This window comes from Heterodontus francisci, chromosome 11, assembly GCF_036365525.1.
Source record: "Heterodontus francisci isolate sHetFra1 chromosome 11, sHetFra1.hap1, whole genome shotgun sequence".
Classification (NCBI taxonomy): domain Eukaryota; kingdom Metazoa; phylum Chordata; class Chondrichthyes; order Heterodontiformes; family Heterodontidae; genus Heterodontus; species Heterodontus francisci.
In genome coordinates this window covers 44,247,201-44,263,614 of record NC_090381.1, presented here as the reverse complement: position 1 = coordinate 44,263,614, position 16,414 = coordinate 44,247,201, and the positions used below count along the sequence as shown (strand labels likewise).

The window sequence follows — 16,414 nt, the reverse complement described above, 5'->3', positions numbered from 1 at the left end:
GAGATCCTGAAAGCCTCTTTGATTGCTGGTATCTGCAGCCATGATGGCAGCAGTCTGAGCCTGCATGGCACCAAGCTGTGCTTACATGGCAACATCTGTGACTTCATGACCTTGTCTGAGATTCCACTGCAGCATTCAGACATTCGGCGGTTTCTACCTGTGCTATGAAGGAAGCTGAGACATCGGCCATCAGATGCTGCAGCATGGTTGGGTTCCGCAAGTGCTCTCATGGAGTTGGCCACCACTTCCTGGGCTCCAAACTCTGCGCAAAGCCCTGTGCCAAGCTGGCGGCGGGCTCTTCAATGCTCCTTCATAGTGACAGCAGTCTTTGTGGCAGATCTGCCAAGGCACCCAGCATGATGTGCATGGCCATCAACCTTTTTCTTTACACCGCCCCATTAAAGTCCTAATCTGAATCCTCTGCAACAGAACCCATGTGCAGTCTTGTCTTCTGGGGAGCTGGCCCCCTGCACTACCTTTTCCCCCTGCCGTGGGTGCAACCCACTCATGCCCAGTGACTCACCGCAAGCAGATCCCGCCTCAATGCTATCTATCCTCTAAAGTTCATGCAGTGCAAATATCTGAGCTGGTGGCTGCATCTGTGAGATCAAGTGAGTGTGTTTCTTCATCTGTGCCCCCTAGACTTCACACTCCTGTACTAATGCTTGAACAGATGGCAGTTCTTGGGTATCTGAAAGGAGAAAGGCAAAGGGTAGGGTTGTAGTGATGGGGAGGAGAGGAGGGAAGCATCCTTAAACCATCTGCAGCTTGTCAATCTGAAGAGAGTGTTGAATGAGGGGGAGGTGGGATGTGAGAAGGTGGATTATGAAGATACCATCATCCTCTATGGTTTCAGCACCCCCCTGCTGGCCATGGCCGCTCCAGTAATGACCAGCACCGTCTCCTCCATGGGGGAGAGGACTTGCAGCCATGCCTGTCTCCTGCCAGTTAGGTGCTGCTGCATCCGACTATGTTCCACTTTGTCCTGTAAGAGAGATGGAAGTGTGTCAGTGAGTGTGATGCAATGTGTTTCAGTGATGTGCTTGTCATAGTTGAATAGCTGGTATTGTGTACAGGCTGTGAGATGTGAGCAGTGCTAAGCTTGTGAGGTTGCAGTGAAGCTATGAGTGTGAGGTATGAGTCGTGGTTGATAGAGACTGCTGGTAGGTAAGTGAAAAGCGTGTGGTAAATGGAGCAATGTGTGAGGCTGGTGGTTCATTTGTAAGGTGTGAAGATGTATTCACTGACCTTGACCACTTACGTGAGGTCATTTAAACTTTTTGCAGCACTGCATCCAGGTCCTCTGAATTGACCACAATGGCTACCTGCTCCCACTGTCTTTGTAATGTCTGATTGGAGAGCCTCCTTGTTCTCACTGAGGAAAGGGGATGTCTCTCCTCCTATCCACCTCCTACACTAAGGCCTGTAGTGCTGCATTGGAGAACCATAGGCCACATTCTCAGACTTGTTGCATCATTTCCCCTCTTCTTTCTGTTCATGAACTCTTCTTGAACCAGTTCCAGCACCTACTGCTGCCAGAATGCACCGTCCCTTTAAGAGTTGCAGACTGGTTTTAATCAGTACAGGCTGGCTTTAAGTGGTGCTAGCCTTGAACAAACTAGGGTCCCCTGCTGAGGCATGCAGCAACTCAGCAGTATGGTTAACACTGGGTTGCAAGGCACTATCATGTAAATTAGCAGCGAGCACAAAGTTTGTGCGCTGCCTCCACTGCTACAAACAGGTGAATCAATCATGCATCACGATCTCCGTGCCCATTTTCCAGCCTTATCCAATTTAGAGTCATAGAGTTATACAGCACAGAAACATGCCTTTCGGCCCATTGTGTCTGTGCCGGCCATCAAGCACCTATCTATTCTAATGCTATTTTTTCTCCTTTTGTTTTCACTGCTTTACCCAGAAGACTGTTTCAGGCATTAATCACTCTTTGTCAGTTAGAGCTTCCTGACATTGTCCTTAACTTGTTTTTCAGATTTATACTCAGGTCCCATTATCCAGCAGTCATAAGTAGGTCTCCGTATTAAACTTTTCTATTCCACACAGTATCCCATTTATTTCTATATAAAGTCCCCTCCCATTCAAATCCTTGTCATGTTGATAGTATTGAATTTTGTTCTGCCATAGTTTTGTCCACTTGCAAATATATCTTGGCTTGTCTGTAATTTCTTGACTGCACCATTAGACTCGACTACTCCTTCCACCCCCCTCCACTACCGCCACTTAGTATCATCTGTAAATCTGACTAAACTACATTTGCATTTCATTTATGTCATTTATACACATCAGAAACAAAAGCAGTTCTAACACCAATCTCTGGACCATAGCATTCAGTATATCTCACCAATCCGCCATTAGTCCCCTAACTGGGAGTTGCTACTTCCTTTCCTTCAGTATTTCCTAACGTGTCTTAAAGTCTTTTTACTTAAGATATCAACTGCCTTAAGCTTCTGTAAGAGTCTTTCATGTGCAACTTTATTTAAAGTTTTCTAGAAGTTTAAATATACAACAGCATGAGGCTTATAAGTGTCCACTTGAGAGGTTGTTACGATCAGGTGAGAAATGTGTCTAGGGGTCTGTTACTATCTTCACCTGGTCTTATTGTAACAGGGTTTAATTTTAAACACATTGTGTTTTGAGCTCCCCCTTTGTGAATCCTTGTTCACAGCTTTCCAATTATAAGACAAAGAAACCAGCACAAACAGGCTTTCTCAGGTTTAAAGAAGAAACGTGAAATTTATTAAACCTTAAACTTAAACTCTAAAACGGTTAACGTCTACGGATATATGACGCACCCACGCTAGCATGCACACGCAATATACACATGCAGATAGGGACAGAAAAGGGAACAAGAAAATATAGTAGACAGGGGTTTGAGGCAATATCAGAAGAGTTTCTTGTTTACTGTGCTTCGAGCTCACTGTTGTCCTTTTGTAAGTAGTCCTGCTGTTCGTCCGGGCCCAGTGTTCTTCTTAAACCTTGTTCACGTAGGAAACTTTTCCCTCTTTGAAGTTCACATGTTTTCACAAGAGTCAGTTCCATGGGAAAAAGATGGAGGCAGGCAGGACTGGAGAGGAGGTTCTGTTCCAACTGGGAGCACACGGCGTTCTGAGTTCAAATTCTGTTTTTCCAATTTAAAACTTCCCTAGTTGGCCAGCAGGTGGTCACATGACTGACTGGGTTGTCCAGGTCTCTTCTGTGTATCGGGGCAGGGACTGGTTCCTCGTTGTTTCAACACTGTCTGTAACTATGCCAATGCTTTTCCAGTCAGGGGCTTGCAATTTTAAGTTTTAATGTTCATGTGGCGAAATAATGTGTGCCTCAGTCTTGGTAGGTGGGGGGGCTTGCCTGAGAGAGGTCAATTCCTTAAAACAGTCGAGGGGTTTGGTTAGGCAGAATCTGTCCCTTGTGAAGTAGGGTAGAATCTTCCCAGCACCATGGAGGCGGGGCAGGAGGCAAGACTGGGAGTATAATTTCAAGATAGTATGTCGGGTCGGCTCCCCAACATGCTCCTGCCCCTGAGCGATCTTGCCAGAAGCAGGGTCAGTATAGCAGTGGGGGTAGCAAATTAAGCCACTTTAGGGGCTAATTGGGGGCAAGCTGCTGCCGGGATTGTCCCCCCGTTGCACTGGCTCCCCACTGAGGCCAAAGCCCAGCAGGTACCAGGAGGAGGCTTTTGGGCGGAAGGCCAGGGGGACAATTGACACCTCCTACGGCTGCCCCCTTATCACGGAGCCACAAGCAATCCTGTAGAGGGGCCCCCCCTGCATAATGATGGCTTGACAGCTGTGGCTATTTATTTTTTAATTTACAGAAGAATTTCTATTTTGAATCAATCTCGCTGTCTCCAGACTGCATCAGCAGTGCCCACCTCACCCCGAGGGGCTGACGGCCGTTCACAGCTTTGGGCACTATGATTGGCCTCCTGCTTTGGGAACCCGCCTGCAATCTTTAATTGGATGGTGAACACATAGGCAGCCTCTTAATTGACTGCTTCCAGTAAGATGCGATGCCATGCGGCCAGCTGACACCATCAGGGTCAGGACCCTCTTTTGGTCCCGATGGCAGAAAAATTGCAGTGGTAGTAAAATTCCACCCAGTTTTAACTACTACATATTAGTTGTTTTCATAAAAATAATCCTCAACTTTCTTCCTAATGAGCAATTCCATTATTTTATCAGTTACCCAGCTTTGTTTTATCACCTTTCTTGATAATAGGTACCATGTGGGTTTGTTCCACTCGAGCCAGACCTCCCCTGTGTTCGCAGGTTGCCTCAAAATGATGACCAGCTTGCTGTAATTTTGTAAAGCAGCTAATTATAAAACCTGAATTTCTCAGCATCCTTTGGAACCCTCCCCCCCCCCCAAATAAATGAAAACAAGCAACATCTTGAATGCACCCTGTTAGACTGTGACTCAAAACAATAACATCCTGCATTTTCAACACAGGCATTCACTTGCAGTTTTTTTTCAGTGTGAATTTTGCCCATGAATACAGAAGCAGCATACTAAGTATGGAGGATAAAAACTGAATGTAGTTTTGGCAGGATAATTTCATGATGCAGGAGTGAAATAGATGAGATTTGCCTTGTTCACCACATAAATCAGTGCCATTTCTGTACACTGCGGGAGGTAATAGGCACAATACAAATGGGAATTATGGAATGGGATCTCACAAGGAATCTGTGCTACTTCAGTTAGTGAAAATTAATCTGGATTGTTTCATCTTTAGCTATGAATGACAGTTACTATCTGTTTCCACATATACACATGCCAAGGTTAAATATCCTATGGGTCAAGATTTGGTTTTCAAAGGTAAACCCTTTTGAAAATAAGCTAAAGGACAACTTTAAATTGTACTCTGGTATATTGACATAAGTTTATTTTAAGAATACCATGTGTGCCAAGTTGCCAATGCAAAGTCAAAAAATGTTATGGGGGATTTAGTCACTTCTTTCCAAATCCAGAACTGAAAAGGGAGAAAAATAAGATCGAGCTACGGAGACGGTGTTGTTCAGCTTGTTTGTTGCTGATGAAAATTCTTTCAGAACCTTTGCTAAATATCTAGTGCCACCAAATCATGAGACAAATGCATGACGGGGAAAAAAATAGACTTTTTTTTAATAGATAGAAATGTTGTTCTCAGGCTGTGACATTAGATTTGCCCAGAAACTTCCATCAAAAGCCCAACTGCCTGATCCAACTTCAAACCGGCCAGGGAAACAATAATTTCTGGGAATCATGCACTTTGAAATGTAACATTTAAGCCATTGTCTCCTTCATCCATAATATTTTTGAATTTTGGTTCCCTTAATGTCCCACCCAAAATAAGTAAACCAGATATTTCTGGGATTTTTTTCTGGTTTAACATTGAATACTTTTGTATTTAACCAGGAGAAATCCCTTGATGCCTTCTTTGAACTCCAACACTTAGATGATGCTAACATGTGGTATTGTGACCAATGTGGAGAAAAGACAGCAGCAGTACAGGTGGGTACTGACTACCAAATCAGATTTGGAAGACTTATCATTCTTGTGTCAAATAGTTAATATTTTTCTCATTTCGGTATTATAAAAATGAGCCATATTAACTCACAACTGGATTTCATATTTGTATGTTTGCTTTTACTTCTGTGGCATGTATGATTATCTGATAATTACTTTTTCTTTAACAGGGAAACAAAGTGCTTTCTTGTCCACAAATACTATGCCTACAGCTAAAACGCTTTGACTTTGCTTCAAATTTGGGGACAACAGTCAAGAACTATGATTTTATGGCATTTCCAGAGAGCTTGCATTTTGAAAAATTCATTGAAAAACATCACAGCCAAATGGTGTGTTTTTATGCACAGGCGCATGTCTGAATTGTACACTGTTTTTCTTCCACTGTCCAGCTCTGAGTGACTGCCCTTCCATTTCTACCTATCCAAACACAGTCGGTGCTTTCCAGCAATGGCTTCTCCTCTCTCCATTGTACAATCACTTCCAAGGTCCCCAAGAATCTAATTTTGACCCATTTCCTTTTGCTTATCACTGTGGGCTAAACTTTGACATGCACACTGACAGTGCTCAATTCTAGCTATCCACCACTTCTCAACCTCTTCACTGCCTTCATGCTGTAGATTTCTTGACAACAGGAAATCCTGAATTAGTCACAATTTCCTCTGGCTCAAAATCAGTAAGACATCGGAAGGGCTGAATTTTATGGGCCGCCTAGGGATGGGAATGGAGGTGGGGTGGCACATAATTTTACACCAGAAGCCAGGGGTGGGAGGGTAGAGTGCCCATTGTCATCCTGACACCTTCCAATTTAGTCTGGGTTGAAGAAGGCCAAGGATGGCCTTCCCGTTCTAGGCCAATTGAGACCCTTAACTGGCCAATTAGTGGCCACTTAAGGGCTTCTTCCCGCCTCCACCTCAATTTAATAGAAGGCAGAGGGGCCCGCCGCCATGGGGAGACGTTGCCAAGTAAAGTGTGACGGCCTGCTAGCGGGATTGGGGAGGGCTCCTTCTTTGGGGGCAATCCAGGGCCTCAGGAGAGCCTTCCCCCCCCCCCACCCACCCCAGTGCCGATCACCACTTTCCTGGAAAGACATGCCCCTAGCCCCCCAACCCTGTATCCGTGGCCTGCCTGAGTGGTGCCAGCAACCGTGACTCCATTTGCCTCTCTCAGGGCCTCTGAAGTCCTTGGTACAGCAGTACCAGCAGTGGCCACCACTCCCAGTGGTACTGCCGGTACTGTAGAGCTGCCAGCCTTTTGATTGGCCGGCAGCTCTGCAGGCAGGATCTCGTGCCTCAAAGGGACATGAAATTGCAACGGGGTCTGATGGAGGGCTGAGGCAGGGTCTCCCCACTCCCCTCCCCCACACCTATTGACTGGCCGCCAGGAACCTCATCGCCAGAATAAAATTCAACCCTTCATCTTTGGCTTCCATCCCCTGCCACTGATTCCATTCCTTCCCCAGTCCCACTCATGCTGAACTAGTCTGTTTGCATTCTTGGCATCCTGTTCAACCCTGAGCTGCATTTAAAGCCTCATACCCTACTCATCAGTGAGGTCACTTACATCCACCTCTGCAATATTTCCCACTTCTCCCCATTCAGCAAAACATTTGTATGTGCCTTTGTCACATCGAAACTGCCTTTCTCACCCTCCATAAACGCTAGCTTATTCAAAACCCGGCCACACATATCCACTCCCACACTAAGTCCTGCTAATCCATCATCACAGTCCTTGCTGATCTAAACTAGTGCCCTGCTCCCCCAATAGATTAAATTCAAAATTTTTATCCTTGCCTATAAATACCCCCATGTCTGTGTCCTACCGTATCTCTGCAATGTCCTCCAGCTCTCCTCAATGCTTGCTCCTTTGAATCCAGCCTGATATGCGTCTCCCCTCCATTGGTGGCAAAGGCTTCAACCAGCTGTCTGGAATTCTCTACCAAAATCTGTCCAACTTGCCACCTCTCTCTCTCCCACAATGTTAAAAAACAATTTCTTCAACCAGCCTTCCATTGCTCTTACTAATCTGTCATGATCTGGTTCAGCATCCCTTTTCCTTACACCTCTTACACCTTGGGCCATTTCTTTATGTTATAGGTGTTATAGATCTGCTGTTGCTAATAGTTTGCATTTTTCTTTGCAGAGCAAATGGCAATACAATCTCCTGTCTGTGATTGTGCATATGGGCAGCACATCCTTTGGGCATTACTATGCTCATATAAGGAGGTTTCCAGAAATGGATTGGTACTGCTTCAATGATAAAAATGTAATGAATGTAAGTACTGGTATATTTAAGATACAGGCTACTTAAACTAAAATATCAATCCCATTGTTCAGATTATAGACTGTTGCCTCTGTATAGGATGCTTGAGGCTGGTTATTTGTAGACAGCTCCTGAATTCTTGAAGTACAGTCTGCCATCAGATGAACTCCTTTGTAGACATAATTTCTCTAGTAATTTGTTCTCTGTTTAGTTGAGTTATATTGCTGCTCAGTTTATAGCTGGGATAATAGCACAGTAAGTGTTCAGTGAACTCCAGAGTGTGGATACCACCATCAGATGGCTGACATATTTGTTGTCTTGCTGGGTAGACTCAGAGTGGTATTTGAAGTCTAGAAAGAAGATCAAGAAGCCCATGGTAATTTGAGACAGACAATGGCAAAGTGGGAATGGTGGAGTAGAGGAGATGTGGGACTGCTTGGCACACAAATTAGGTGGAACAGTGGAGTTCCAGGCACATGTAGCGGACAGTATAACAGATTATGAGGCAGATGATTTTTTGGTATTCCACATTAGTTATTTTAGCTAAGAGAACAAAAAAAAGTTCTTATATTCTTGATTTTCTGATTAGTGCACCTTAATGTAAAGTTCACTCCCAAAATTGCACACCCTTTATCTAAAATTGATCGGTTTACCAGCTTGACTTATTAAAATTTATCTTCAACTTTTAACTTGAAATGCTCACATTAAAGTCATTTAGAAATTCTGTCAAAATCCTAGGGCACAATCGATTCCTTAGATTGTATGTGGGAACACATTTGTATTGGTCTTATTTAGGATTTTCTGTAGATAGCCTCTAAGAAATGATGGTGGCATAAATACACATCTATTTTTCCCTCTCTGCCATAAAAGGATTCATAATGAGAAATCATGGAATATGATTTGTATCCCACAAAGTGGCGAAGTGGTGTTACAGTCGGTGACACAAATGGTACATTGCATCATATTCTATGACTTATTATTATTATTGCTTTAAAATGCCAACTGTATTAATGGCCTTGGTTTTGTGGCAACAGTGAAGCAATGGCAATCTGTAGCATGACAAGCCTTTTCCCAGAAGCAGTTTAAATCTGGAGCCAAGTCAAGGAAATCTCCAGGCGTGCAGTAACAATGATGTTAGCAAGCAGGGTAAGCAGCCAATCACATTGACGTATTCTTACAAACAGCAAACCAGGAATATCAAATGTTTTATCCTTCATTTTTAATTTAAATTTTCAACAACAATGGCAGTATTTATATAGCACCTTTATCATAATAAAAATGTCCTAAGGCGCTTCACAAAGGCATTATAAAGCATAATGTGATACCGAGCCATATAAGGGGATATTAGGGCAGGTGACCAAAAGCTTGGTCAATGAGATAGGTTTTAAGGAGTGTCTTAAAGGGGGAAAGTGAGGTAGAGAGGGGGAGAGATTTAGAGAGGGAATTGCAGAGTTTCAGGTCTAGGCAGCCAAAGGCATGGCCACCAATGGTGAAATGATTAAAATTAGGGATGATCAAGAGGCCAGAATTAGAAAACGCAGATATCTTGGAGGGTTATAGGGCTGGCGAATATTATAGAGATAGAAAGGGCCACAGTGTGGAGGGATTTGAAAACAAGGATGAGAATTTGAAAATCAAGGCACTTTTTAACTAAGAGCCACTGTAGGTCAGCGAGCACATGTGTGATGGATAAACAGGATATAGTGCGAGTTAGGACACAAAAAGCAGAGTTTTAGATGGCTTCAAGTTTACAGAGGGTAGAATATGGGAGGCCAGCCAGGAGAGCATTGGAATAGTCAAGTCTGGAGGTAACAAAGGTGTGATTGAGGGTTTCAACAGCAGAAGAGCTGAGGCATGGCAGAGTCGAGCAATAGAGGTGGAAATAGGTGGTCTTAGTGAAGACATGGGTATGTGGTTGAAAGCTCATCTCGGGTCAAATATGACACTTTTTTTTTATTCGTTACTGGCTAGGACAGCATTTATTGCCCCTCCTAAATTGCCCTTGAGAAGGTGGTGTTGAGCTGCCTTCCTGAACCACTGCAGTCCATGTGGGGTAGGTACACCCACAGTGCTGTTAGGAAGGGAGTTCCAGGATTTTGGCCCAGCGACAGTGAAGGAACGGTGATATAGTTCCAAGTCAGGATGCTGTGTGGATTGGAGGGGAACATGCAGATGGTGGTGTTCCCATGCATCTGCAGCACTTGTCCTTCTAGGTGGTAGAGGTCGTGGGTTTGGAAGGTGCTATCTAAGGAGCCTTGGTGCATTACTGCAGTGCATCTTGTAGATGGTACACACTGCTGCTACTGTGCGACGATAGTGGAGGGAGTGAATGTTTGTAGATGGGGTGCGAATCAAGGGGGCTGCTTTGTCCTGGATGGTGTTGAGCTTCTTGAGTGCTGTTGGAGCTGCAACCATCCAGACAAATGGAGAGTATTCCATCACACTCCTGACTTGTGGCTTGTAGATGTTGGACAGGCCTTAGGGAGTCAGGAGGTGAGTTACTCGTCGCAGGATTCCTAGCCTCTGACCTGCTCTTGTAGCCATGGTATTTATATGGCTACTCCAGTTCAGTTTCTGGTCAATGGTAACCCCTGAGATGTTGATAGTGTAGGATTCAGTGATCATAATGCCATTGAATGTCAAGGGGAGATGGTTAGATTCTCTCATGTTTGAGATGGTCATTGCCTGGCACTTGCGTGGCGCGAGTTTTACTTGCCACTTATCAGCCTAAGCCTGGATATTGTCCAGGTCTTGCTGCATTTCTACATAGACTGCTTTAGTATCTGACGAGTTGTGAATGGTGCTGAACATTGTGCAAACATCAGCGAACATCCCCACTTCTGACCTTATGATGGAGGGAAGGTCATTGATGAAGCAGCTGAAGGTGATTGCCCCTAGGACACCACCATGAGGAACTCCTGCAGTGATGTCCTGGAGTTGAGCTGATTGACCTCCAGCAACCACAACCATCTTCCTTTGCACTAGGTATGACTCCAACCAGCAGAATGTTTTCCCCTCTAATTCCTATTAACTCCAGTTTTGCTAGGGCTCCTAGATGCCACACTCGGTCAAATGCTGCCTTGATCTCACCTCACCTCTTGAGTTCAGCTCTTTTTGTCCATGTTTGAACCAAGGCTGTAATGAGATCAGGAGCTGAGTGGCCTTGGTGGAACCCAAACTGAGCATCACCGAGCAGGTTATTGCTAAGCAAGTGTTGCTTGATAGCACTGTCGACATCTTCCATCACTTTACTGATGATTGAGAGTAGACTGATGGGACGGTAATTGGCTGGGTTGGATTTGTCCTGTCTTTTGTGTACAGGACATACCTGGGCAATTTTCCACATTGCCAAGTAGATGCTAGTGTTGGTAGCTGTACTGGAGCAGCTTAGTTAGGTGTATGGCTAGATCTGGAGCACAGGTCTTCAGTACTATTGCCGAAACGTTGTCAGGGCCCATAGCCTTTGCAGTATCCAGTGCATTCAGTCATTTCTTGATACCATGTGAAATTAATCGAATTGGCTGAAGACTGGCATCTGTGAAGCTGGAGACTTCTGCATCACTAAGATTGAAAACAACCTGGTTTAGCCTCAGACAGTTGCAGTCAGTGGCTAGGGAGTGGAATTTGTGAGAATGGTTTCTGTCTTCCCAATACTTAATACGAGGAAATTTCTGCTTATCCACTACTGGATGCCAGACCAGCAATCTGACAATTTAGGGACAGTAGAAGGGTTAAGAGAGGTGGCAGTGAGGTAAAGCTGGATGTCATCAGTGTACATGTGGAAACTGGCGTATTTTGGGTTAAGGTCGCCAAGGAGCAGCATGCAGATGAGAAATAACAAAGGCCAAGAATAGGTCCTAGGGTGACACCAGAGGTGACATTGCAGGAGCACGAAGAGAAGCCAGTGCACATGATTCTCTGGCTACAATTAGATAGATAAGAATGGAACCAGGTAAAAGCAGTCCCACCCGGCTGGAATGACGGTGGAGAGGCATTGGAGGAGGATGGTGTGGTCAACCATGTTAAAGGCTGCAGGTAGGTCGAGAAGGATGAGGAGGGTTAGTTTACCTTTGTCACAGTCACATAGGATGTCATCTGTGACTTTGATGAGAGTTGTTACAATACTGTGCCGGGGTGGAATGCTGATTGGAGGGATTCAAACATGGAGTTCTGGGAAAGATGGGTGTAAATTTGGGAGGCAATAACACATTCAAGGACTTTGGAGAGGAATTGGAGGTTGGAAATTGGGAGGTATTTTGCAAGGATGGTGGAGTCAAGGGTGGGTTTTTGAGGAAAGGGGTGATGACGGCTGATTTGAAGGAAAGAGGAAGATGGTGGCATAAATAATGATGATTGGATTAAGTCAGAAGCTAAATTATCAATATAGACAAACTTTAAAAACATATTATGTTAAAAATATATAACTTTTTATCATAATGGAGAAATTTGACATTCAACAAATATTAAATTACCCTTTCTGGACCAGTGAGGGTGTTTAGCTGTAGTCATGAAGTTATTAGGCAATTAAAAACCCAGTAACACTCCATTCATCAAGGTGTAACTTTTCCAATGGATTTTACAATGAGGCTAAGAGCATAAGAGTGGAAGTTCTCATCAGTTCAAAGTTTTCCCATTGATTCCAGTCTTGGGGGACCTCATCAGCACCCTATGGAGAAGCATAGAATCACTGACAGAAACCTCTGGGGCTGAAGTTTTGCCACAGAGGTGGGAAACAGGAAAGTTTTTGAGTCAGAAACCTGCCTCTGTTGGAAAATTGATTAAAGTTCAGATTTTCACAAGGGTGAGCTCTTAATTGATATGGAGATGGGTTCCCTGTCCAATTACAGCCAGTGAGGGTGGGAATGGAGGTGGGTCAGATGAAGTGTGGGAGTCATTTAGACACCACTGAGACTTCTGGTTGTCTTGAGGGAGAAATCTGCTGATTGTGCCAAAGTCTTCCACAGCACCAGCGGCCTGGCACCCGGGTAGGGCAGACCCTCGCTTTATCGACGTCGACCTGGATCTAATGCTGGAGGTCGTGACAGAGAGGAGGGAGGTCCTCTTTGGGAAGGGTGGCAGGAGGAGGCCAACTCGTCATGCAGCAGGGGCACCTCGCCATTCAACATTATCTCCCTCTGCCTCCAAATCCTCCTCCTCTCTTAACCTCCTGCTCCTCCCCCGATCAGCTGCCTGTCCTTGGCAGCTTTACCCCCTACTTTTCTGCCCCTGCAATTCAAGGAGGGTGATAACCCCATTCAAAGCCTGGTTGCTGACTGCATATTCCCCCTGCTACCTATGCAGTGCCAAGCACACCCCCTTCCAAACTGTCCAATCCTCCCTCCTGTGGGGCCGTGATGATGCCATGGGGCAGCCATGACTGGCTCCCCACTCTTTACTGGCCTCCCTTCAGCTGGTCAGTTTCAGAAGGTGTGGATAAGCTGTTCGCCCCTTTAAAAATTAGAACTTCAGTCCCTGGCAAGCTCTAATTAAGCTTTTTAACAAGATTACTAGGACTCCATTGGGAGGAGATTGGGATTCCTGTTCTGCCATCCCTCCACCTTGCTGTGTATTGTTGGCACCGGGATCAGCACCTTGAAATTTACACCCACGCGGCACCAGTATTTTTGGACCCCACCGCCTCTATTCCTGACTTTGCGGGGGGCGGGGGGGGGGAGGGGGCTCCGAAAATTCAGCCCTTGGAGTCCGCACAAGTGCAGAATAACCTGGAAATCCAGAAGTTGCTGTCAGTTTCAGTGGAATAATGACGACAAACGCTGACTGTTTCGCTATCATTGCAGCACAAAATCTGGGCCATTGTTATGCATTGTGGATTGTTTCTGTGATGTCTTTGTGAAATCCCAGCCCCTCCCCCAACATATGCTCATTTGTGACACTGTTTCCATGAAGTGCAAATTTAAAAAATGTGCGGTGTAATGAATAATGACCTTTCTGCAGTGAAGCTAACCATTTATATCCTGTCGCAAAGGGCACACAAGTGCTGTGACATTTTAATCTAAATTGCATTGCCCAAGGAATAAGGAAGCCGGCATGATCAAAACGTTCAAGTCACTTGCCTCTCAAAAGAATCTGTTATGTAAATTAGATAGTAATGCTAAGATAGTCGTGGGAGTCAGTTGCCAGCGTTCGCCAGAGCTGGCGGGCAGCCATAAAGACGGGGCTAAAATGTGGCGAGTCGAAGAGACTTAGTAGTTGGCAGGAAAAAAGACAGAGGCGCAAGGGGAGAGCCAACTGTGCAACAGCCCCGACAAACAAATTTCTCTGCAGCACCTGTGGAAGAGCCTGTCACTCTAGAATTGGCCTTTATAGCCACTCCAGGTGCTGCTTCACAAACCACTGACCACCTCCAGGCGCGTATCCATTGTCTCTCGAGATAAGGAGGCCCAAAGAAAGAAAGAAGAATGCTAATGCTAATGAACCTGGACTTTCAGATTGTGGAAGTTCATTTGTACTATAAATACTGATTATCTCTGCTCTGATAGGTAACATGGGAAGATGTTAAAATGACATTTGGATCATCGCCCAGCTCCTCAACTCATCAAAATGAATTTCAAATGTAAGCATACTGCAATACATTCCATTAACATTGTTTAATGTATGGGGGATTAGTGCCAAATTTAATTGTAAAGCCAAAATTTTGTTACATTTTTGGGATTTTTAAACAATTTTTCCACAGAAAGGATTAGGAATTTTTTTTTAAATTATTTTTAGTGTTGTGTTTTAAAGCAAAATGTATTCGCACAAGTTCAACAGAAATGCACAAAAAACATGAATTAAAATAAATACATGTTTTGTGCAAAGGTTGGAAATAATAGTGAATAATTATTTGATGAAGTTCTTTTTCTTTTTGCCTCTTGGAGGCTCTTTTATTGTCACTAATCATAAGGAGTTTAAAAGTGTTGGTGGTGGAATTGGACTTTGTAGCGCCCGTATTTTGGGTGCTATGAGGCATCTTAAACTACAAAAATGGCATCCTTGACTTGATACACGCTCTTCCGACTCCAGCCTATGCCCTATGCAGGTGCGCTTCTCCCACTTCAGTTAATTCTTGCTGCCTCCTGTTGTGTGCCACCTTCTGCAAGAAAGAGAGAATTGTGTCAATGACTGTCGTGCACAATGTCGTAATGTGGCTGCCATGGTTGCAAAGCTATCAGTTTGTGCAAGCTGAGAGATATGGATGCGAGGCTTACAATAATGCCAAGTGTGTGAGAGTGAGATAAAGCTATGAATTTTAGGTATGAGTCCTGATTGATGGAGATTTCTGGTAGGTGAGTTGAATTGAGATGGAATTGAGCAGTGGCTGAGATTGCAGATGCAGTTCAGAGGATATGGCATTTGATGATGCACTCACTGATCTTGACCACTCGTGTGAGATCATTAAACGTCTTCCTGCACGGCATCCAGATCCTGGGGGCTACATTTCTGGCATTGACTTCTGCCGCTATCCCTTCCCACTGCTTTCTGAGAATGTGTGTGTGTGTGGCGGGGTGGGGGGGGGGGGGGGGGAGGAGGGGGCGGGGAGGTGCCTTCAGCCACCCTGAGGGTACAGGACATCTCTCTTGTTGTATTATCTCTTTCTAGATGAATACAAATGGAGCTGAAGGGCAGACAAAAGGTTTGAACGCAGAGCTTTAATGGAGACTTGTTGTTTCAGCTTACATGTGATAACTGACTGCAAGACTGAATCACGTGATATTGCATCACTTCCTGTAATGATATACAGATTAACATAAACAAATTATTATATTTAACACAGTAACAAATACACTATCACAACATCCTCCTTCCTTTAAATGACAGCCCCATGTTGTATAACATTAATATGTATATAAATAAGCAAGCCTTATGAGGATAAGAAATTTGACAATTACAACACTATTCGCATAAAACATTCAACTGTAACAAGAACATTTGGAACGCTGCTTTTCAAGGTGTTGTCTACATTTGGAACCATACTAGTTATCAGCTGACTCGACCCGACCTTTGACAATGTCATGTGTGTTCTTGAACTGTCCGTCCTCTCCTTCTGAAGATTATGTTTGGAGGATTGTTTTCAGTTGTCAGCGTGTTGCTTGTTGTCACTTCATCTGCAAAACATATGTGAGTACACATAGGCGATGCTGGTTGGTCGCTTTGTGCATGGTGAGCAGAGAGTCCCTGAGGTGAGATTGATTCCTTCGCAGAACTGCATCATTTGCTGTTGTCGTCTCATATGAACGTGGTTCTTTGCACACCTTGGACACCTCTGCTGGGATTCATGTCTGTTCTTAGGAACCTCACCTTTTGGCCAATGTATAGTGGTGGTAATTGTGCACCTGCATGCATGTCATGTGCATCTTTCATCTTATCTTGTTTCTGACATAACCAGTCTGTGACCAAGGACAACTTGGTGAGATGATAGCTTGGTAGTGTTGTTCTCATCGGTTGACCTAATAGAATCTCAGCAGGTGACGGCAATCTGCAGTCTAATGGAGATGTACAAAGATGCAATAATGCAACTTGGATATCTTTCCCAGTTTCCGAACACTTTGATCAGCGATTTGACTGTCCTGACCACACATTCAGCCATCCCATTTGAACGAGGATATCGGGATGATGATGCGACATGGTTGATGGA

General features: G+C 44.5%; 1 protein-coding gene across 1 annotated transcript in view; it reads left to right on the top strand.

The window, feature by feature from the left end:
* LOC137374857 (ubl carboxyl-terminal hydrolase 18-like) overlaps positions 1-16,414 on the top strand; it is a 53,468-nt gene that overhangs the window by 30,766 nt on the left and 6,288 nt on the right. The window contains exons 7-10 of the mRNA XM_068041414.1: positions 5,410-5,505; positions 5,691-5,849; positions 7,660-7,791; positions 14,280-14,353. Of these exons, the coding sequence (XP_067897515.1) occupies positions 5,410-5,505; positions 5,691-5,849; positions 7,660-7,791; positions 14,280-14,353 (461 nt within the window). The remainder of the gene's footprint in view (positions 1-5,409; positions 5,506-5,690; positions 5,850-7,659; positions 7,792-14,279; positions 14,354-16,414) is intronic.